The sequence below is a fragment of the Gobio gobio genome (assembly GCF_949357685.1).
Source record: "Gobio gobio genome assembly, chromosome: 7".
Classification (NCBI taxonomy): domain Eukaryota; kingdom Metazoa; phylum Chordata; class Actinopteri; order Cypriniformes; family Gobionidae; genus Gobio; species Gobio gobio.
In genome coordinates, this window is record NC_137103.1 from 30614458 (window position 1) to 30637638 (window position 23181).

General features: G+C 40.5%; 1 protein-coding gene across 1 annotated transcript; it reads right to left on the reverse strand.

Annotated features, from left to right (window-relative positions):
• Positions 1-14759: 14759 nt before the first annotated feature.
• On the reverse strand, positions 14760-15555 carry LOC307129736 (gamma-crystallin M2; the record flags this gene model as incomplete). Its single annotated transcript, XM_079822407.1, has 2 exons — positions 15313-15555; positions 14760-15032 (listed from the first exon to the last, which is right to left on the reverse strand). The coding sequence occupies exons 1-2, from the start codon at positions 15505-15507 to the stop codon at positions 14760-14762; spliced, it is 468 nt and encodes a 155-aa protein (XP_079678533.1). The 5' UTR covers positions 15508-15555.
• Between the last annotated feature and the right edge of the window lie 7626 nt (positions 15556-23181).

Consider the following 23181-nt stretch of genomic DNA (forward strand, 5'->3'; position numbering starts at 1 on the left):
GCTGCCAGAGAGACGGATGGACCTGAGTTCACTTCACATTAGTGTTAATTTTGTCACCTATTTTTAATTTAGTCTTAGTCTTAGTCTTGTGCCAAATGTCCTTGTTAGTTTTAGTCATATTTAGTCATTCACATATCTTTTTTTGTTAGTCAAGTTTTAGTCGACTAAAAGTCTTGTCATTTTAGTCTAGTTTTAGTCAAAAGACAACTCAAGGTATCTTAGTCAAGTTTTAGTCGACCAAAAGTCTAGTCATTTTAGTCTAGCTTTAGTCAAAGGAAAACTCAATATATTTTGTGGCAAAATAAGTTACATAAAATATATATAACCTGCATAATGTGCAACAACACCATAGCTAACTGGTTGATTTACAGCATAGATGCCTAAAATCAGCATTAGCTCATGAGACGGTGGGCACAAATATTGATTTCGATCTTGATTCAGTATGAATTCATATGTATATAGCCTACTGTACACATACTGTACATAGTTTTTTACACTTTTTTGGGTTATATTATATTTGCTTGCATTCTTTACGATTCACTATTATTAACATTTCAAAATTTCACAAATAAGTAAGCAGTTATGATCTGCAATACTTTTTTGAGCAACTAGACTACATGTGTATTATTAAAGAGCCATACAGGCACCCAGTGGGTAATGGCATTACAAGTGATTTTTTTTATTTTTCCAGCCACAAAATGGCTCTAATTTACCTATTTGCAGTGGAATTCTATATTTTAACCTTAATTAACACACTAATTGTAATATAAATAATAAAAATATTAGAAGAAAAATATTTTAAGTGGTCATTAATGGACCATAAGTATTGCACAAATAGTATTTAGTACCAAAAGATCTCCTCAAAATATTCAATAAATATTATTTAATTAAAATATAGGCTATTTATTTTTAAAATAGTTAAGGTGTATGGTCACATTTGACCACCAATGAGTATAAGTGTGACTTAATTAGTAAGGAATACCTGAGGGTTAAATACAAGAAAAACATTAATATTAATGTTAACAATGTTGCATCTCTACCACTCTCCCTAATAAAATGATACTGTAAATGTGGCTGACGCACACTATGCTGTACGGTTTACCAAAAATTGCTGCAAACACCTGTATAGTGAAGCTGTTGTGTAACTTGCGCGGCTTAAGCCATTCACATACACTGACACAGCGCTAGAAGTGTTGAGCGCTCCGGGAACCACGTGACCACACGCGCGCGGCCACGAGATGACAGGAGGAGTATGAGAGACCTGTAACCTACTCGAGCAACAGCGGGAACTCTTTCGGAATATTTTGAACAGCTGAATATTCATCTCATGATGAAAAAGTAGAGACAATTGTAGACGAAAATGAAGAGAGATTTTATCTTAGTTTTTATTTTATGCAAAACATTTTAGTCTCGTCCTTTTTCGTCAACAATAATGCATGTTAATTTAGTCTTAGTCAGTGTTTTTGGACATTGGTGCAGTCTCGTCATCGTCTCGTCTTCGTCATGGAAAAAAAGGTCGTTAACGAACATATTTAGTCTCGTCTCGTCTGACGAAATTAACACTACTTCACATCAGTTCTCAGCATGTCTGAACTGTTACAGCATATACTTCAGGTTATTAGTCTATTTCTAGTCGGAGGGGCTGTCACTCATGTCAGAAAGTTAGTAACTTTAGTAAATTATGGATCAGCGCTGACTGGAGACGCGAACCGTTTAGAATGATTCAGTCCAATTTGGTGAACTGGTTCGGTTCACTAAAAAGAACTGGTTCAAAAGAAAGATCGTTCGCGAACCGGACATCACTAATGTACCAGAGACGGAGCGATTGCTAACAAAGTTATTTATAGTAACTACTGAGTTATGAGAGCGCTGTCAGTCAGCGCGAGTTTATTGTGTTTGTATCTGAGAGTTCTGAATAAACACGAGTCCCAGTCACACCGAGTCTGTCTTCATCATTATTACCAACTTTGTAACACATGCAAAGTACCATTACAGCTGTCGAGATGAACGAGTTAAAAGTAAGTGTTGATAATAGCATTATTTTTTAAATAAAATAAAAGCGTCAGTGACGCGCGTTGAGTACACAGCGCAAACAAAGACACAACAGCAGTAATCGAATGTAATCCAGTTTATTGTGGGGCTAGGCTGGCTAGCCCTGATATGCTCACGCTTACCCCCCTTCTGCTTAATCTCACGCCGCGTTTGGTGCCTCCGCTGTGGGCCAGGTGCAGTACTGGGGGTCGGGGATGTTGGAGGCCACCGGCCAGTGCTGCCCGAGCTTCGGCGTGTGTGAAGTTTATCTCTAAAGATCTGACTCTGCCGATGTTGAGCAGAAACTCATGACTGTATGCACATTTTAGAACCGATAGATGCGACGAGGACGTACAAAAACACTGACTCACAAGATAGAAAACACGAAAACACTGTTCTGTCGGGAGAGAGAGAAGCCGCAGTGTGTGCACGAATAATAAATAATTAGCTACACATCAGAAATCACTGATCACAGATCAGAAGGAACTGAAAAAAGACTTCTGTTTTCATTTGTACATCCAAACACTGAGAAACTGCCAGCGTTCACTCGTTCACAACCCATGATCTCTCGAGCGTTTGCATGGGCGTGACAGATTCTCTGGGCGGAGGAAAGGGAGGTAACCGTTCCTGCTTGGACGTCAAACCAAGAGACTTCAGGATTGGCTCGTCTGGGCTGTCATTTTCTCAAAGGCAGAGAAAGACAGCCAGAACTCAGTTTTACACCGATCAACATTTCTATCCACTTGGGGACAATATTCAGGCTAGGGGAACTCATATTAATGTTGAAAAACCTCATAAAATGAACATTTCATGCCATGGGACCTTTAATTATGAAATGTACTAAAGGACAACCAAAATAACATGTAAACAAACAAAATAGAAGGATGCATGTCTGTGTGTATGGTTTAGTTACCATCTTGCTGTGTGGCCACGTCATCGGCCATCACCCCCCCCCCCCCCCACACACACACTTCAGGAACCTCACTGACACAGCGAGAGAGGAAATTAGCAGTAGTATTGGCTTTCCCTGGAACATACTGGACAACGAATCGGAAGGGCTGTATGGCCAAGTACCACCGAGTAATTCTGCTATTTGTGTCCTTCATCCTCTTCAACCACTGTGGAGCCTTATGGTCAGTTTCCACAATAAACTCTCTCCCCAGCAGATAATATTTTATCCAGAGCCCATTTCACAGCCAAGCACACCTTTTCGATTGCAGAAAACCGGACATCTCGCGGGAAGAGTTTACGGCTAATAGAAGCTACAAGTTGTCTTCCATCGCTTGGCCCTTGCAGTAGCATGGCTCCAATGCCTCGTTCCGAAGCATCTGTTTGCACAATAAACGGTTCATTAAAGTCAGGATTATGCAACACAGGGTCCTCACCCAGGGCAGTCTGGATGTCTTGAAAAGCATCTTTGCTTCCTCTGACCACTGATGTCAGTTGGCGCATCTTGAGCCCACCATATCTGTCAAGGCTGCTGCTCTGCCAGAGAAATTGGGAATGAATCGGTTATAAAAGCCTGCCTTACCAAGGAACGATCTTAATTCCTTCCGTATTTTGGGTAAAGGACACTGTTGAATGACTTGGACCTTTTTGACCTGGGGTAAACTGTTGCACTTAAATGTTTACATTGTGACTCAACTGGAAACATAGCTGGAAACACAGCTGCTCCGGATCGATTGGGTCCGTGTACACTGAAGTGTGTGTTTGTCTCGTCCGATGCGCGGCTACTATCTCTGGAGGAGCTCCTCAAATTGTCCCATGGACATTTGAAAGTAAGTGCAGAACCGGCCATGATAAAGTTTTAGCTCCTGTACAAGATTAGCACACTCCCCTTCAGATTCTCGGTTTTTTAAGACTGGGTGCACCCAATTCCCAACGTCAGCATCAGATCAATCTCTTTCCTCAAGGAGGCCTGTAATCACTCAGGTATTCAATAACTCATCCTTTTAACAACAGCATCACCTTTCATGTTCAATACATGTTGTGGCTCCAGGGTACTCAGAAAAAAGGTCAGGGTGACAAAGTGCTCTCACATGTGATTGGCGTTCCTTTTAGGGATGGGCATTTTTGTCAATTTCTCATTTCGATCATCGATAGGTCTTAAAAACCAGTACTCGAGTACTCGGGGACGGGGCATGTGCAGGGGGCGGGGCATGTCCGTCATTGAGATAATGAAAACTGTTATGAAAATGGTTGTTGACAAATACAAACGTGACATGAAAACAGGTATATGAAAACATGAACATATAAAACAAAAAATAACTGCTAGATTATGATGCATAAATGTCTTTGAAAAAGAAACATCTTTATAAAATGACCATCTCAAATAACCAAGTCAGTAATATCGAGCATTGCCTTTGAGCTGAAACTGTGAAATAACACCACCCTGCAGAGCTTGCTAGCTGGTTAATAAACTCAACCAAACGCACCCTATATCAATATTAATATGAAGATTATTATTAACCTATTACGACATAAATCAACACAAAAGGACGTGAATGCGCACGTGAACTTCAGCGTGCTAGATTTTACAGGCTGGTTTGAAACGGAACATTTTGAATGCGCTCTTCCCTTAACAACGCTGATACACGGACAACGAAAGCACACAGAAACAACATTTTATTAAAATCGTGTTCTCATTATAATGCTTTGACAGATTGACTCTGCACATCATGCACTTAATTTTATTATTCATGATCGAAGCGTTTACAGACATCACTGCGCGTTTTCGAACTCATAACGAAAAACAACTTTAAATAAACTAGGTCTACTGTTAAAAAATACGAGAACAGTATAGCAGTGCTGCATTACTAATGTCAATGATTCTGAGAAAGAAATAGCCTATCTGAAAAGAATATCTGTCTCTAAACCATGTCGAGCTCGAGCATTAATGCATTTGAGCTGAAACTGAAGAGAATGAACAGCCGGTATAACGGCAGCGCTTTGCTAGCTTATTAAGCTCAACCAAACGCGTATATTAGATTAATCAGATATAGACAACACAAAAGTAATCTTACAACGTGCATCTGCAGAAAAGGACACGAATGCGCACATGAACTTCACGCGCTAGTCTGAGTGTTCTCGCTAGTTTCTCTGTGGATCAGCTGATACACGGGGAACTAAACACAGATCATTTACAGCATTTTCCACGGTGTTCTCATTATAATGCTATGTAGGCTATGACAGATTGGCGCTGCACATCTTGCACTAACCATTTAATGATCAGTGATTCCAGACATCACTGCAGTGCTCGCCTCAGTTTCACTTTATTTCGCCGCGGTCTGGAGGCGTGTTGTATAACGCTAACCAATCAGACCTCCGGTACCGCGCAAAACGACGCAATAACCAATAAAAAAGAGAAAATTTTTTTTTTTTTCAGGGCGATCATCGTTCTCATGATCGATGATCGCTGTCACGTTCGAGTACTCGATTACTCGACCACTGTTGCCCATCCCTAGTTCCTTTGGCAAATGCTCCAGATTAACACATTCTGCGACTGGCTGAGGCAAATATTGCTCCTCCAGTTGCTCTTCCTCCATCTCCTGTTGAATCATCAGAACTTTCTCTTTCTCAGGACGAGGAATCAGCAAATTAATGTGCAATACTTTACTAGGCCGGTACAGGTCTGGTGTGGCAATTTCATAAGTGGTGGGTCCCAGCATCCCCTGGATCTCAAATGGGCCCTGCCATTTTGCCAATAGTTTGCTCTCCTGACTCTGTAACATCACCAACACTTTCTGGCCAGGGTTAAAACTCCTTTCACATGCGGACCAATCATACCATGACTTCTGGGATCTGTGCCTCAGCCATGTGAGTTTGAGCCAGTCTCGCCATTGCCTCCAACCGTTCCCTCATCTGCACAACGTAAGAGATCACATTTACACAAGTCCCCGCTACCCTGGGTTCCTTCCCACAGCTCACAAAGCAGGGTCAAAGGGCCTCATGTGCATAAAATAACTCAAAGGGAGAGAACCTAGTCTATGCCTGGGAACTTTTCTATATGCGAACAGGAGGTAGGGCAACCACTGGTCCCAATCCTTGCCCGACTCACTGATAAACTTGCGAAGCATTTGTTTGAGTGTTTGATTGAAACGCTCTGTGAGGCCATCTGTTTGCGGATGATAAGGAGTCGTACGTAGACTCTCGATACCCAGAAGCTTGTACACCTGCTTTAAGAGAGTGGACATAAAGTTAGTGCCCTGATCAGTAAAAATCTGACAGGGGAACCCAACTTTGGAAAAAAGTTGTATCAAGCATGTTGCTACGTACTTGGCTTTAATGGACTTTATCTGGAACACTTCGGGATATCTAGTTGCATAATCAGTTATGAAAAGCATAAATCTATTTCCAGCTCGACTCCTTTCTACAGGGCCTACAATATCCATACCCAGTCTCTCAAATGGTGTACCCACGACAGGTAAATGTTGTAATGGAGCTCTGTAAGGGCTTCTCGTGGAGACTTTGACACTCAGGACAACTTTTACAGTATTGAGTCACATCCCTCCTTAGTCCTGGCCAGTAGAAGTCTCTTTTGATGCAAGCTAAGGTCTTACGTTTTCCTAGGTGGCCAGCCAAGGGAATTGAATGGCTCAACTGGAGGATTACCTCTCGGACACATCTAGGCACGACAAGCTTGTTTGTCAACTCAAACTGGCGATAAAGAATTCCTTTTTGGAATAAATACCTTTCGGCAGATTCAGTGTCATCAGCATGTTCTGCTTTCTTGAGGTACGCAGCCAGACTGATGTCCTCCTGCTGGAGCTGGGTAATGTTAGTGGGCACCTGGGAACTTTTAAACAAGTCACATGGGGGGTTAGCCGGTATTTTGGAAACATTATATGCAAGCTTGTCCCGCCGTCTTTCACTACGGGACTTCCGTGACTTTGAAGGTTCCACTTCAAAATCCACATCAAAGAAGGGTAAAGTGTTGAGTGTCTGCATCGGTTCCTCTGCTCGTTTTATTTTTGCCCTGTTGACTACAACATTGCAAAGCTGTTTCGGCTGCAGTAAATCCAAAAGCACTGGTAAATCATTCCCCAGAATCACAGGATTTGGCAAATTATCTGCAACCCCAACGTCCAGGAGATAAGTCTGTCCCTGTACTTTGATGTGAAGACCCGCGGTAGGTTTCTCACCGCCATGGACACAGCATATTAGTTTCTGGTCAGAAGGATTAATCAAGGCAGGTGAAACAAACTGTCTGTGTACCAATGTCTGGTCGCTGCCAGTGTCAACTAGAGCATGGAGTTTTTTACCGTTCACTTTCTACAGTGGTCATCTATAAGGACAGTCCAGGCTTTACAGGAGCTGCATTATTTCTGGGCACATAACACACTTGAGAGAGCTTGACAACATTCTTCGGGCAAACAGGTTTGGTATGACCCTCTTGGCCACACAAGTAACAAATTGGCACTTTCTTAGGCGGTTTGAAAGACATCACAGATTCCAATTTTCCTCCTACAGGAGGCTTACCAGAGGAGTTGTACTGGGGCAAATGAAAGACATGGGGCTTGCGAGAATCTCTCCCACTCTGCCAACTCCATGGCTGGTTCCTAGGGCTGTGACGGTCGCCATGACCACCGTGCCACCGCGGTGGTGCGGTGCCACCGGCGGTAGTGTGCACGTGACCTGACACACTGTATGAAATGCAAAAAAAGTTTTGTATAGAATATAACATTTGCAATAGCAGTTGCTATTTATAACCTGTACCTTTTAGCTCTATGAGTTTTATAGACTAGCGTATAAAATAGCTAATTCATTAATCCTTCACACGCCATATATGGCGTTTCCTTTAGATGAGCGAGTTTGAGCGCGGCAAAATCCAGTTTCTTCTGCATTCCGCAAATTAATATCGTGTTGAGCAATGGACCTGGTTGGGAAACCAAATACTACATCGCCGATCTGGGATCATTTTGGATTTGTGCCTAACGAAAAAGGTGAACCTTTAAATAAGGATGAAGCGATTTGCCGGATTTGTAAAAACAAAATAAGTGTTAAATGGGCGAACACATCAAATCTCAAGAGCCATCTCCAATCATGCCATCCATCGGCGTTTGTACAAGTTATGTCCCGTGAACGCAAACGCCCAGCTGGTGGTCAGGTTGGTATTGGAGAGGCTTTCGCCAAACAGGCCAAATACAAACGAGAGAGTGACAAGTGGAAAATGCTGACAAGAGACGTGGCAACGTATTTGGTTGTGGAGAATGCGCCGCTCCGCACTGTGGAGAAACCAGCCTTCAAAAAAATGCTCCAGTCGTTCGACAAACAGTATGAATTGCCAAGCAAGAAATATTTTTCAAACACTGTAATTCCCCAGTTATACACAGAAACGAAGCAGAACATAATGGCTGAACTGCAAGAAAGTGTTTTCTTTTCCACCACTACTGATATGTGGTCCAGCATTAACATGACTCCATTTATGAGTCTGACCGTGCATTTCATTACCAATGAATGGAATCTGAAGAGCAGGTGCCTGCAGACTTCGTTCACACCCGAAAGCCACACGGCGGAAAATTTAGCTGAAACTCTCCGCTGTGCATTCAAGAAATGGGGATTAGATGAACGAAAACTTGCATGCATCACCACAGATAACGGGGCCAATATAGTAGCTGCTGTTAAGAAGCTACAATGGCCATGGCTGAACTGTTTCGGCCACAATCTTAACCTGGCCGTCACAAATGCAATGACAGCCGAGAAGGAGAGGACAGCCAGGGCCATAGGTTTGTGCCGAAATATGGTGGCTGCATTCGCCCACAGCTGGCAGAGAAAGAAAAAACTTAGAGAAGAGCAAGAGGCCCTAAACCTACCAACGCACAGTTTGATACTGGTGAGTTAAAAGAATTATGAAATGACAATATAGAATTCTTAAATAATTAGGCCTACATATTTTAATTAGAAAAATTCCATCAAATGTAATTGAATAATATTTTTCATATTTTAATTAAATAGCCTAATCCTTAAATTTTTTACATAAGGATTATTCAATTAATTTTTTTAATGTTTTAAAAACACAAGTTTTCGTTTTAATTATAAAACAAACTCGCTTTTTATGAAAACCGTGGAATTCTAAATTCATGGTGAGACATTTTGATAGAAAAGGCAAAAGGGAAAATAAATTAAGAACTTGGTTTGTAACAAAAAATGGTTTGTAATTTTGTTATCTCTTGTTTCTTCGATATACGCCAACAGGACTGCCCCACGCGATGGGGAAGCAAACAAAAAATGATACAGAGAATTTTGGAGCAAGCCCCCGCAATTAAAAGAGCACTGGATGACCGACGACATCAACACCTTAACATGACATGGCAGGACATTGCAGTACTTGAGTCGATAAACGCAGCACTTAAGCCAGTAGCAGAATTCACAGATGTTTTATCGAATGAGAAAGTTGTTACTGCATCATCGGTTAAACCTGTGCTAAGCCTGCTGACCAATGATCTCCTGAACCCTTCGCCAGAAGATAGTGAGCTGACAAAAAAACTCAAAGTAAAGAAGATCGCTGTCTTGGAAGATAAATACAAAGACCTAGAAGGGGAAAAAATGCTGTCGAAAGCAACTACTTTGGATCCTAGATACCGGAATAGTTGTGACGCGGAAGAGATTCGAGACGAACTTATCGAAGAGGTGATGCAAATGCCAGACAACACTCAAGCTGAGGAAGCATTGGATGCAGGGGAAGGAACCAGCGTCGCGCCACCCACTGTCAAGAAAATGAATCTCGGACAACTACTTGGGAAGAGAAAAGCGAAGGCCACTATTCCTATTCCAAAGAGAGCACGTGCAGACGAGGAGTTAACACGCTATTTGCAAGAGGAGACCATTGATGCCAATGATGACCCACTTGTTTGGTGGCGGAACAATGGCCGCGGTTGCGAAAAAGTATCTATGCATATGCGCCACGAGCACACCATCTGAACGCGTATTTAGTGCTGCTGGAAATATCGTAACACCAATGCGGTCCTCTCTTAAACCGGACAATGTCAACATGTTAGTTTTTTTGTCAAAGAATTTAAAATCTAAATAGAAAAGCCAAGGTAGGCTTAAAGCATTTATGTTTACTTATTAGAAAGCTGAGTTCTAATTGTTTGCAGGCCTGCGCAGTTTTTATTCCCCTGCATGTTACGAATTCTGTTTGAAAGTTGCAACGATTTATAGTTTAATATTTAACTTTCTTATTTACCCGTTTATTTCACTTTATTATCTCTGATATTTATTTTATTTATTTAAATGTTAGCAGGCTGTGTTTCACTCAAGTGCTGTAATGAACACGCACGTTAGTTAACCGATGTTTGAACCTCATTTTTGAAATCTAACAATATATATATTTTTAAATGTGAATTGTTTTATTTAAAAGCAGACATTCAAGCTTTCTTTAAACATATGTTTCATATTTGTGTGATAAGTAGGCTATAGCGCAGTATTTTAGTTCATTGTTTCAGTTTCAGTTTCATCCCCCACCCCGAACCCCACAAACACCGTGCCACCGCCGGTGGTTAATCAATAACCACCGCGGTGGTAAAAAACTGCCACCGTCACAGCCCTACTGGTTCCTTCCCCGGGCAGCAACGAACACATCCACTAATAATGCAGCTTCAGCAGCACTATCAGGGCCCCGCTCACGGATCCATACCTGAAGCTTAGGAGAGAGCAGTACCGTCGCAAGGGCTGTGCCAAGTGTGCGACCGCACAGGGCCTCGCGCCTTACCAGGGCCTCGCAAAGTAAAGTGACAGCTGACTTGATGTAAAAGCCGACAGTTAAAGTTTATGTTTTTGTCCTTCAAAATACTATAATAGTTAAAAAGACACAGCTAAAAATGTGTATCATGATGCTGTATTATTCTGCTTGTTAAAAATGTATTAGGCTATGCAGTAACTACAATAGGCTACAATATTTCTCTTTGCGTGAGACTGTGCGTGTGACAGTGATTCATGCGCATACATGTCAGTCAGCGGGCATCGCACCTCAAGTTAGAAAGCTTTAATCAATCCATTCAAATTTGATTTTGGCTGCCTCTGAAATGGGTTAAACCATAGATATTTCGCTACCTAAGAAGTTCAAGTAAATAGGCTACACTAGAAATGCGCGCTCATTGAAGGATGTGCATGTATTGCATGGACGGAGAAAGCAGGACACCTGCATTTCATCTGACGGTACGCACAAAAGGTTTTTTATTTAACACTGTAAAGTTAAATAACCATATAGCCTAACTATTACGCACCTTTCGGAGCATCAGTGCCGCAGAACGAGTAAAGCCTATAGGCTACTATATCTCTAGACGTTTTAAACGTTTTTAAATGTGAAAATTGCAAAAAGCATTTCAATTGTCAGACATACTTTAAGCGCATGTTCACAGAGGAAAACAACTGAAAAACAGCGCTGGTTGTTCTCTCAATACTGTCTGTTTATTTTACTGAGTGAGAAATTGCTTCAGATGATTAAGTGAGAGAAAGCAGTCCAAACTCATTCAAGTGGATTCAGGCCGTTTTGTAAACGCGTGTGGCCTATTCATAATTTACAACATAATTTAAGCGTCAAAATGTGTGCACTGTGCAGTTCAGGTAGCCTACAGTTTAACTTCTTGAACCTAATGCTGTTAAACTGAATTTATTTTATTTTCCCCCTTAATTATCCACATAAACAACAAATAATTTGTCACTATAGCAACAGTATACCCCCGTTAATATAACCCTGGGCCTCGCACATCACGTTCGCACAGGGCCTCACACCCCCCTTGCGACGGGCCTGGGAGAGAGCATTCAGAGATACTGCTCAAGAATGATTATTTCTTCAATTTCCTCAACAGTTTTACCTTTAGGTCGAATCCTCTTCCCATACAGCTCCTTCAGCCTGGCATACAGCTCATTGGGACTCTCAAATAATTCAGCCTCCAGAGAACGAAATCTTTGTCGATAAGTTTCTGAATTAATGTCGTACTTTCTCAGAATAGCCGACTTAATACAATCATAATCAAGAGAGTCATCAATGTCTATTGGCACATATGCCGCTCGGGCCTTACCAGTCAGTGGGGGAATCAGGCAGAACGTGGGAATCATTACATCGGTAATCAGTCTGATTACACTGTTTTAAGCACAAACTCTGCTACAGTTATTTGAGAGCAAAATGTATGTACATTAGAGGTCAACCGATTGTGGATTTTAAGTTGTACCACACTGGCTGATAACTGATTAATCAACCGATGATTTTTTAATGGATACTGAATGAATGCAAACATAACACATAAAATAGGGATGAATTCATTACAAACAGTAAAAACAAAACAAAACAAAACAAAAACAGTACTGAACCAAAAAAATCTAGTGTACTTTATAAATATAAAAAATAGACATTAATTATACCTTGATCATTCATGTTCATAGTGCATAATAATGTAATATACATGCATACTACATTAAAATGTAAAAATGTATTAGTAAATGTTGAAATGAACAATGAAAAAATACTTTTATTGAGTTAATGTTACAAATGGACTCTTATTGTAAAGTGTTACCATTTCATATAAATCTAAACAGTCATGCTTAAGATGGCCATTATTTACACAAACGCCTAAGCATTGAAATTAGACACATACACTATATTGACAAAAGTTTTGGGATGCCTGCCTTTACATGCACATGAACTTTAAAGGTCCCATGGCATGAAATTTTAATTTTATGAGGTATTTCAACATTAATATGAGTTCCCCTAGCCTGAATATTGTCCCCAAGTGGACAGAAATGTTGATCGGTGTAAAACCGAGTTCTGGCTGTCTTTCTCTGCCTTTGAGAAAATGACAGGCCAGACTAGCCAATCCTGAAGTCTCCTGTTATGACGTCCACACAGGAACGGTTACATCCCTTTCCTCCGCCCAGAGAATCTGGCACGCCCATGCAAGCGCTATATTTGTCCTGGAGAGATCAATGCTTGTGAACGAGTGAATGCTGGCAGTTTCTCAGTGTTTGGATGTACAAATGAAAACAGAAGTCTTTTTTCAGTTCCTTCTGATCTGTGATCAGTGATTTCTTATGTGTAGCTAATTATTTATTATTCGTGCACACACTGCGGCTTCTCTCTCTCCAGACAGAACGGTGTTTTCGTGTTTTCTATCTTGCGAGTCAATGTTTTTGTACGTCCTCGTCGCGTCTATCTGTTCTACAATGTGCATACAGTCATGAGTTTCTGCTCAACATTGGCAGACTCACATCTCTTTAGAGATAAACCTCACGCCGAAGCTCGGGCTGCACTGACCGGTCGGCCTTCAACATCCCCGACCCCCAGTACTGCATCTGGCCCACAGCAGAGGCACCAAACGCGGAGTGAGATTAAGCAGAAGGGGGGTAAGCGTGAGGGTATCCGGCTAGGCTAGCCAGCTATCCCCACAATAAACTGGATTACATTCAATTACTGCTGTTGTGTCTTTGCTTGCGCTGTGTACTCAATGCGCGTCACTGACGCTTTTCATATGATTGGAACATATCTAAAAATAATGTTATAATCAACACTTACTAACTCGTTCATCTCGCTGTAATGGTACATTGCATGTGTTACAAAGTTGGTAGAATAATGATGAAGACGGACTCGGCGTGACTGGGACTCGTGTTTATTCAGAACTCTCAGATACAAACACAATAAACTTGCGCTGACAGACAGCGCTCTCACAACTCAGTAGTTACTATAAATAACTTTGTTAGCAATCGCTCCGTCTCCGTGATGTCCGGTTCGCGAATGAATCATTCTTTTGAATCGGTTCTTTTTAGTGAACCGAACCAGTTCACCAAATTTTAAGTAATCATTATTCCCTTGATACTCAGTGTATTATACTTGTATAAGCTAAAGTCATCTCTAAATGTGTTAAATGTTAGCAGTAAACTTTACTGCAGTAAACTGTGTGCCATCTTACCCTATATTATACTGTAAGGAAACTAGGGTTTCCACAAATTTGCGATCCAGGTTAGAACTTAAGGCTTCCTAACAGGCAGGCAAACTTTATATGGCATTAACATTGCAACCTCTGACTACATTCAGCCTGGGCAGTTTGAGAATCTAAGATCTTTGTTAGTGGTTTGCGCAGGTCTTGATTGAATGAGTACACTTTGAGGGTAGAGGAACACAAATAATCATGATAACAAAACAATGAGCTGTGTTTAATTGAAAGTTCAACCAAATCCTAAAAACCTCAAAAAAAGTATTTGTGAACTAGGTATCAAAGTGATGATTTATTTATTGGATTTAATTGTATCAGGATTGTGGCTTTATAAGTCAAGTTGACACTGACAAAAGTGAGTTTTTAGTCTCTGACTAATATGTCACATTCATTATGTAAAATCTATTGCTAAAGTCTTGAAATTATTAGAAATTTCAGTTCAGTTAGAACCAAATGCATATTTGTATTGATGATTGTAATTTGATTATTTTATATGCAATTGTTGATGTTTCTGTTTTGAAAATGATTTTGATTCATGTTTTGACTCCTATCCAACTTTCTACATTTAAAAAAAGTCCTGTTTTTATTCAGGCTAGTTATTAAATTCATTTTGGGCTACCAAAATCTAAAGAGGGCCTGCCAGAAGGGCTACCAGAGATTTTGACATTTTGCAAGCCCTGCATGGTGTGTTTTGTGGACTGCTCATAGAAATATTATTGCCATTGAATGACTTTTCAAGACAGTGTTGTGGAAGAATTATTTTATTAACAATTTAAGAAATGCTAGAAAAATACTAGAAAACTAGTACCAGGAGTCCATGATACGCCTCATGCTCATGAATCTCATGCCACCCATATTGCTGAAGCTCCTGTACTCTCCAGGCCTGAAGTGCCACATCCTGCCTCTGTAGTTGGGCTGCTCATACATGAGCCAGTGGCCGTCCATCACATGACAGGACTGGCAGTGAGACATGCGGTAACGGTCCATGATGTTGTCACAGTCATCCATCATCTCGTACATCTGACCCATAAAGTTATCTCTCTCGTATATCCTCATTCTGTAGGATCCTCTGTACTGTAGTGGATGAGAAGTCCATTATTTACACGTTTAGCCGGTAGAAACAACATCTAATGTAAACCAATAACAAGAACTGTGTGGTTTTGCCTCATAATTCTCTATTCTGAAAGGACCCTCTTTGCTTTGAGTTAATGGATTTCTATGTTCTACAAATTGATTCTAATTCATTCATGATTCTAGATAAATATAAATTCAATATTTCATTAAGAAATGTTCTAAATGAAAGGATGTGGCTTTGGGTATATATATTACAAAACAATACATTCATGTAGCTCACCATGGGGATCATACGGCAGGACCTGATGCAGTTGCTCATTCCAAACATAGACATGTAATCAGCGTACTCGCCCCTTTTAAAGAAATACTGATTTCCCATGTAGTTGGGATTATCATACATCATCCAGCATCCGCTGTGCACTCTGCAAGAGTGACAACGGCTCATGTAGGAGGAGAAGTCACCACAGTCACTCATACACTCATAAGAGCGACCCTGGAAGTTCCTGTCCTCGTAAAAAGTGACCTGAAAACACGTTTTATGAGTTTTAACTTTATATAACTTTACATCAAAGTAATTTTAGTCAAATTGTATGGAATGGGAGCTGGAATAAAGTTTACCTTCATGGTTGCGGTGGCTGATCCTCAGTAGTTCCACAAAGGAGAAGCTGAAGCTGATTCTGCTTGTTGACTGACTGCTGTCACCCGTACCTTTATACTAGACCAAGACTAAAGACTACACAGCACCTATTGTTAGTCAGTTCCTGACTGTGCAAGTTGGAAAAGAGGCCATTCTAGGTAAAACGTACTAGATCTTACTACTCACATTTGTCACTCTTTCGGAAGAATTTCTGAAGTTTAATTTGTAATTATGAAGCACTATACTAACTATGCTATACTAACACATGTGAAAGAGGTTTAAAGTACTTTATTTATTACCTTTTTTTTACTTGAGTACTACTGGAATAATTTAGTTTTTACTAATTTACATATTCAAGGAAGAAATAATACCGCTTACAATTTCATTTCGGAAATTAGAAGTATAACAAATATTTTGCAGGTCATAATGACTAAAAAGATTATTTTATATTTAATACAACTTAAATACAAGCGGCTCTATGGACAGTTTCTGTTGCCTGTAGTTAATTAGCAGACAATAAAATGTAGGGGTGGGCGATATCTCGATATTTAAAATATATCGAGATATTTTTTCAACACGATATTCATTTTGACATATCGTATATATCGATATATTGTTTATATTTAATTCTGATTCCGCCACTTTGCTTGTTTGCGTTCTCTGTGCTGTGCTCCCCCCCGCTCACTCGCCCCCGGCCTCCTTGCTCAACCAGCTCGGAGGCTACAGAACTCGTCTTAAACAAAAGGACAACTGGCTCCATTAAATGGCGATACTTCGGTTTTAAGGCTTCGGACGAACAGCAGACAGATGTCTACTGCCATGAATGCTGACAGTTGGTTTTCAAACACTTGATCCAAAATAAAGTTTACCTAGTCGGCATTACTTTCCGAGACAAGAACTCCCGCGACTGTACACTACAGAGAGAGAGCGGCTTGCTGCTGAATTGGAGAAGGTTACTTAAGTTATGCGCGCGCACTAAAAGCCTGTCAAACAAAAGTGATTACTGGACTAAATCTTACTGCGCTAATAATGTCAAATACACACAAGGTTAACATAAACACAGTCGGTTATGTCTAAAGTGAAAGTAAAATCGGCGTGTGTCTGTATATTAGATGCGTGCAAGTCTTAAATTGACAGCAGGGCAGCCGAGTGAACACGCTGCCACTTGTCCTTAAAGGGACAGTTCACCTCTAAAATGATGTCATTATTTACTAACTCTAATGTTGTTCCAAACCTGTATTCATTTCTTCTGTTGAATACCAGACAGTTGATGGTAGAGATTTTCATCCATATTATTATTTCCTACAATGGGGACCAGCAACTGTTTGGTTTCCAATATTCTTAAAAATATGTCCAAAAGAAGAAAGAACTTTATTCAGGTTTAAAACAACTTGAGCGCGAGTAATCAGTGACAGAATTTTCATTTTTGAGTGAACTGTCCCTTTAATGTTAATACAACAACAAAAGACAAAGAGAAAATCACTCACTGCTCTTGACTGAAGAACTATACAGTAGCTTTAATAAGAATCAATGTATATTTTATAGTGAAGTCTATGTAGTGTTTTATTTTTACATTTATTCATTCAATTTCATACTTAAATACTGCTGTACAGCTCTGAGCTGCCAGTGTAAATCTTTATATATATTTATTTTATATTATACAGTACACTAGGAATGTGGACAAGGTTTTTTAAAAGTAAAGTTTTAAGTTTAAGTAAGGTTTTTCAAGTCTTTTAAGTAAAATAAAGAGAGTATTGCAATAAAAAAAATTGTATTTTTTCCTCCTTAAGCTCTTGCTGTTCGGCTAAGAATAGAATAGCAAAAATCTGTTGCGACTAGCCATTAGAACCGAACCGAACCGAACCTAAAACCGTGGTAAAAAAACCGAGGTATGTATTGAACTGTGGACTTACTGTATTGTTGCATCCCTACTTTGTTCCTACATGAACTGCCTACCTCTTTGCACTTTGCATATTTGTTTTTGCAGTAGTTTTTGGGGGGTTATTTTTCCGGTAAAGATATCGAGATATATATCGTATATCGAGGTATAGCAAAATATATCGAGATATAATTTTTGCTCCATGTCGCCCAGCCCTAATAAAATGTGTATTTTTTTGTTTTGTTAATGAAATAGATTGTGTTTACAGTAATGTAAATTTGTTTTAAGTTGTATTGTCTTCTAAAACGTCTTTGAGGTGTTGTTTATTTTTGGTTTAAGATCATAGTACTGTATAGTAGGGCTGCCCCTTAAAAGTCGAGAAGAAGAGGCTTAGTTGACCAAAATTGTATTAGTCGGTTAGTCCAGAAAAAAAAAAAACTCCACAGGAAGTGGCGAAGTCATGCAGTCCGTGAGGGACAGATCGTTAACGGCAGGTCCTTGTGGTAATTACAGTATGTTGGGCAGGAAATCCAAACGTTCGCCTATCATTCATCAACATCCATCATAGCCACTTTAATGGGCGGCAGTGGCTCAGTGGTTCATGTAGGTTGTCTACAAACTGGAAGGTTGGTGGTTCAATCCCTGGTTCCACCTGACCAAGTGTTGAGGTGTCCATGAGCAAGACACCTAACCCCACCTGCTCCTGACGAGCTGGATGGTGCCTTGCATGGCTGACACTGCCTTTGGTGTATGAATGGGTCATTGTGAGGTTATATGTAAAGCGCTTTGGATGGCCATGTGTCTGTTGAAAGCACTATATAAATGCAGTCCATTTACCATTTTTACAGTTTTACTTGGCCGCTCACACTAATGTTTACCTAGATACATGTGTGCTATTATTAGGCGCATAGCCAAGTGTTTGTGCGGCATGTGGAAGCTAAAGCTTACTGCATGACATGAAGGTGCAGAGAGGCGCATTCAATCGTATTTTTTCCTGATAACAGTGGAAACAACTTTTTCTTTTTTGGTCATACAGTGAGTAATACATCACTCGAAACTGTAAAGGGTAACTGTAAAGGGTACTTTTGTGTAAACTCACAAAAACAACAAAACGTGTTTTTGTTAAATAAAGAAAACAAACAGGATGCGCTTTCTGCCGTCTCAAGTCTTCGTGAACTGGAGCGCATCACAAAAATGAACCGAAACTCAGAGTATAGACTACTTCCCTCACAGACATGAGAAATATATCTATACAAAGCTTGAAATTTCTCTCTAGATGCGTGTCCACTATACAGTGGGGATGGTGAGTCAGCATTGTCAAATTCATCTTTGCAGCCAACACTGATTCAGAAAACACTTATTTATTAATAAATAATGAAAATGTCTCCTTGCTAATTTTTCTGACAAATTCATAATCATTACATAATCATGCCTCCCCCCAGTATATCTCAATTAATATAAATGTGTGATTAGTCAACCATTGTCTTAAATGAATCCGATCTCTCCCGAATCCCCTCTGAAGTACACTTCGGCGGAGGATCATCTATGGGGGCCTCGGCAGGATGGTCGCCTGCTGGAGAGGTACGTGGAGGAATTTGCAAAGCTGTATAGTTTGGTGAGCTGGCCAGATACTCCTTTGAACACATGCTTTCTGATGGGCCTGGATGAGGACACCATTCGCTACATTGAACCTGCCTGTTCCTTTTCCCTAGTCGAGTCAATGAATCTGATTCTATTTTTTATTAAATTTATTTTTCTCTTCTATTTCGAGATAGAAGAGGTTCATAAGAATGTGTGTCTTCCTTGTCCGGTCCCCTCAGAGAAGAACACGGCCTGGCCAGTTCACCCTCAGCCGGTTTCCTCCACGTATCCTTCCAGTGGGTCTCCCTCTTTTGGCCAGCCTGTCCGAAAGCTCAAACCACAGAGAAGGAGGGCTGCCGCGAAGCCAAAGACCCCGAGAAGGGTGGCTGCCGCAAAGCCCTCATCTCCCCCGCCGCCATGCCGGAGTCCTCGCATAAGGAGGAGCGGTGGCTCATTGACTTTTGGAGCGATACAGTTCTCCAAGAGTCCGCTCCAAGTCTCCTAGAGTCCGCTCCAAGTCTCCTAGAGTCCGCTCCAAGTCTCCTAGAGTCCTCTAGAGCAGGGTTCCTCAAATCTTACCCTGAAGGTCCAATGCGCTCAAGAGTTTAGCTCCAACCCTAATCAAACACACCTGAACATGCTAATCAATGTCTTCAGGTTCATTAGAAAACTACAGGTAGGTGAGTTTGATTAGGGTTGGAGCTAAACTCTGCAGCGCATTGGACCTCCAGGGTAAGATTTGAGGAACCCTGCCCTAGAGTACGCTCCAAGTCTCCTAGAGTCCGTTCCAAGTCTCCTAGAGCCTGCTCCAGCCCACGAGGCTGTACATATTCAGCAATATGGGTGGCATGACATTCATGAGCATGAGGCGTATCATGGACTCCTGGTACTAGTTTTCTAGTATTTTTCTAGCATTTCTTAAATTGTTAATAAAATAATTATTCTACAACACTGTCTTGAAAAGTCATTCAATGGCAATAATATTTCTATGAGCAGTCCTACATTCAGCCCAAGCAAAGACTGGATATAGGCTTTATTAATTTATTGTCATATCCAGATTGCTTCACAACCATTACAAATCACATACCCAACACTTGATTCGTCCTGTTAAACTACTTCATTAAAACGTTCGGTAGGCTACTTGACCCTTCCTTTTGTAAATGTAAATGTAAATTCAGAAAATTAGTACCTGAAGGAAAAAAAGCTTTAAACACATTAATATTTCCAGTCATTATGTTAGAACATTCTTATCAGAATAATTTCTGTTACGCTTGTGTATATTTTAGGTAAAACTATTAAGTTATTAAGCAATATCTCATATAAGTTTTTTCCTTTGTGTTTTATATACTGTCCACTAGGAGAGGCTCTAGGTATATGTTATCCTTGATTTGTTTTCCCTGAAGAGATGTACGCTGTTTTTCGAATACGAAAGTAATAGAATGAAGCACCTTCGTTGAATTTTACCGTCATCAACACATTTTTGGTTTATGTTAGGACCACTATCGTCAAAGATGATTGACCATTAGCATATAGAAGGTCAAATCCTGACTGGACGATAGGAGGAGCTGGGGATGGATTAGGGTAATTAGCTCCTGATAAAGCTGATGAATGTGATAAAGCTGCTGATAATACAGAATGGGCCCTATATTAGTAATAATTCCGATAATAAACTCCATCCCCAGCTTTACAAGCTGAATTAAAGCTGATTCACTCCTACCTATATACCTATAGGAATATATATATATACATACAGTGAGGAAAATAATTATTTGAACACCCTGCTATTTTGCGATTTCTCCCACTTAGAAATTGTCATCATAGGTGCATGTCCACTGTGAGTGACATAATCTAAAAAAATGTATGATTTTTTAACTATTTATTGGTATGATACAGCTGCAAATAAGTATTTGAACACCTGAGAAAATCAATGTTAATATTTGGTACAGTAGCCTTTGTTTGCAATTACAGAGGTCAAACGTTTCCTGTACTTTTTCACCAGGTTTGCACACACTGCAGGAGGGATTTTGGCCCACTCCTCCACACAGATCTTCTCTAGATCAGTCAGGTTTCTGGCCTGTCGCTGAGAAATACGGCGTTTGAGCTCCCTCCAAAGATTCTCTATTGGGTTTAGGTCTGGAGACTGGCTAGGCCACGCCAGAACCTTGATATGCTTCTTACAGAGCCACTCCTTGGTTATCCTGGCTGTGTGCTTCGGGTCATTGTCATGTTGGAAGACCCAGCCTCGACCCATCTTCAATGCTCTAACTGAGGGAAGGAGGTTGTTCCCCATAATCTCGCAATACATGGCCCCGGTCATCCTCTCCTTAATACGGTGCAGTCGCCCTGTCCCATGTGCAGAAAAACACCCCCAAAGCATGATGCTACCACCCCCATGCTTCACAGTAGAGATGGTGTTCTTGGGATGGTACTCATCATTCTTCTTCCTCCAAACACGTTTAGTGGAATTATGACCAAAAAGTTCTATTTTGGTCTCATCTGACCACATGACTTTCTCTCATGACTCCTCTGGATCATCCAAATGGTCATTGGCAAACTTAAGACGGGCCTGGACATGTGCTGGTTTAAGCCGGGGAACCTTCCATGCCATGCATGATTTCAAACCATGACGTCTTAGTGTATTACCAACAGTAACCTTGGAAACGGTGGTCCCAGCTCTTTTCAGGTCATTGACCAGCTCCTCCCGTGTAGTTCTGGGCTGATTTCTCACCTTTTTTAGGATCATTGAGACCCCACAAGGTGAGATCTTGCATGGAGCCCCAGTCCGAGGGAGATTGACAGTGATGTTTAGCTTCTTCCATTTTCTAATAATTGCTCCAACAGAGGACCTTTTTTCAAACCAAACTGCTTGGCAATTTCCCCATAGCCCTTTCCAGCCTTGTGAAGGTGTACAATTTTGTCTCTAGTGTCTTTGGACAGCTCTTTGGTCTTGGCCATGTTAGTAGTTGGATTCTTACTGATTGTATGGGGTGGACAGGTGTCTTTATGCAGCTAACGACCTCAAACAGGTGCATCTAATCTGGGATAATAAATGGAGTAGAGGTGGACATTTTAACGGCAGACTAACAGGTCTTTGAGGGTCAGATTTCTAGCTGATAGACAGGTGTTCAAATACTTATTTGCAGCTGTATCATACAAATAAATAGTTAAAAAATCATACATTGTGATTTATGGATTTTTTTTTTTAGATTATGTCTCTCACAGTGGACATGCACCTACGATGACAATTTCAGACTCCTCCATGATTTCTAAGTGGGAGAACTTGCAAAATAGCAGGGTGTTCAAATACTTATTTTCCTCACTGTATATATATATGCGCTGTGAAAGGCGTTGTATTCCTATAGCTTGGAGTGAATCAGCTGAGAGTCAGCTGATGCAAGCTTGACTAATGTGATCTGCCAGAACTAATGCTATGCTTGATTTCTGTCAGGACCACTATTGACAGATGATTGACAATTAGCATACATTGTCAGAAAAAAAGGTACAGCGCTGTCACTGGGGCAGTACCCTAAGGTACCTTTAAGGTATTAGTACATACTTTTAAAGTACTAATATATACCTTAAAAGTACTAATATTTACCTTTAAGGTATTAATGCATCATTTTAAAGTACTAATATGTACATCTGAGCATCTGAGAAGAGCAGCATGCCCCTTACAGAAGGAGAGTAGCAGCGAAGGGGTGCTCTTTTGTTACAAGCAGCTGAGAAGAGCAGCATGCCCCTTTAAATGCAGTTACCCAAATGAGCTTGAGGCAACAAGCATGTTGCCAATACATGAACATGAACTGAGCTTAGTACAGTATTTTGTAATACTAGCCTAAAGTAACAAGCAAATAATTGCCCTCAGCAGAAAATATGGTAGCGATAACAACTATGGCTGATACTTGGATAAGCTTAGCATGGCATGTTGGTAATGACACCAGAAGGTTTATTAATCTCTCTCTATTTTTCCCTCTTTGAAAGTTGTGAACACTATAGTGTTGTTTTTCTGTGCTATTTGAGAAAATGGGAACACGAAAAACATATTTAATGTT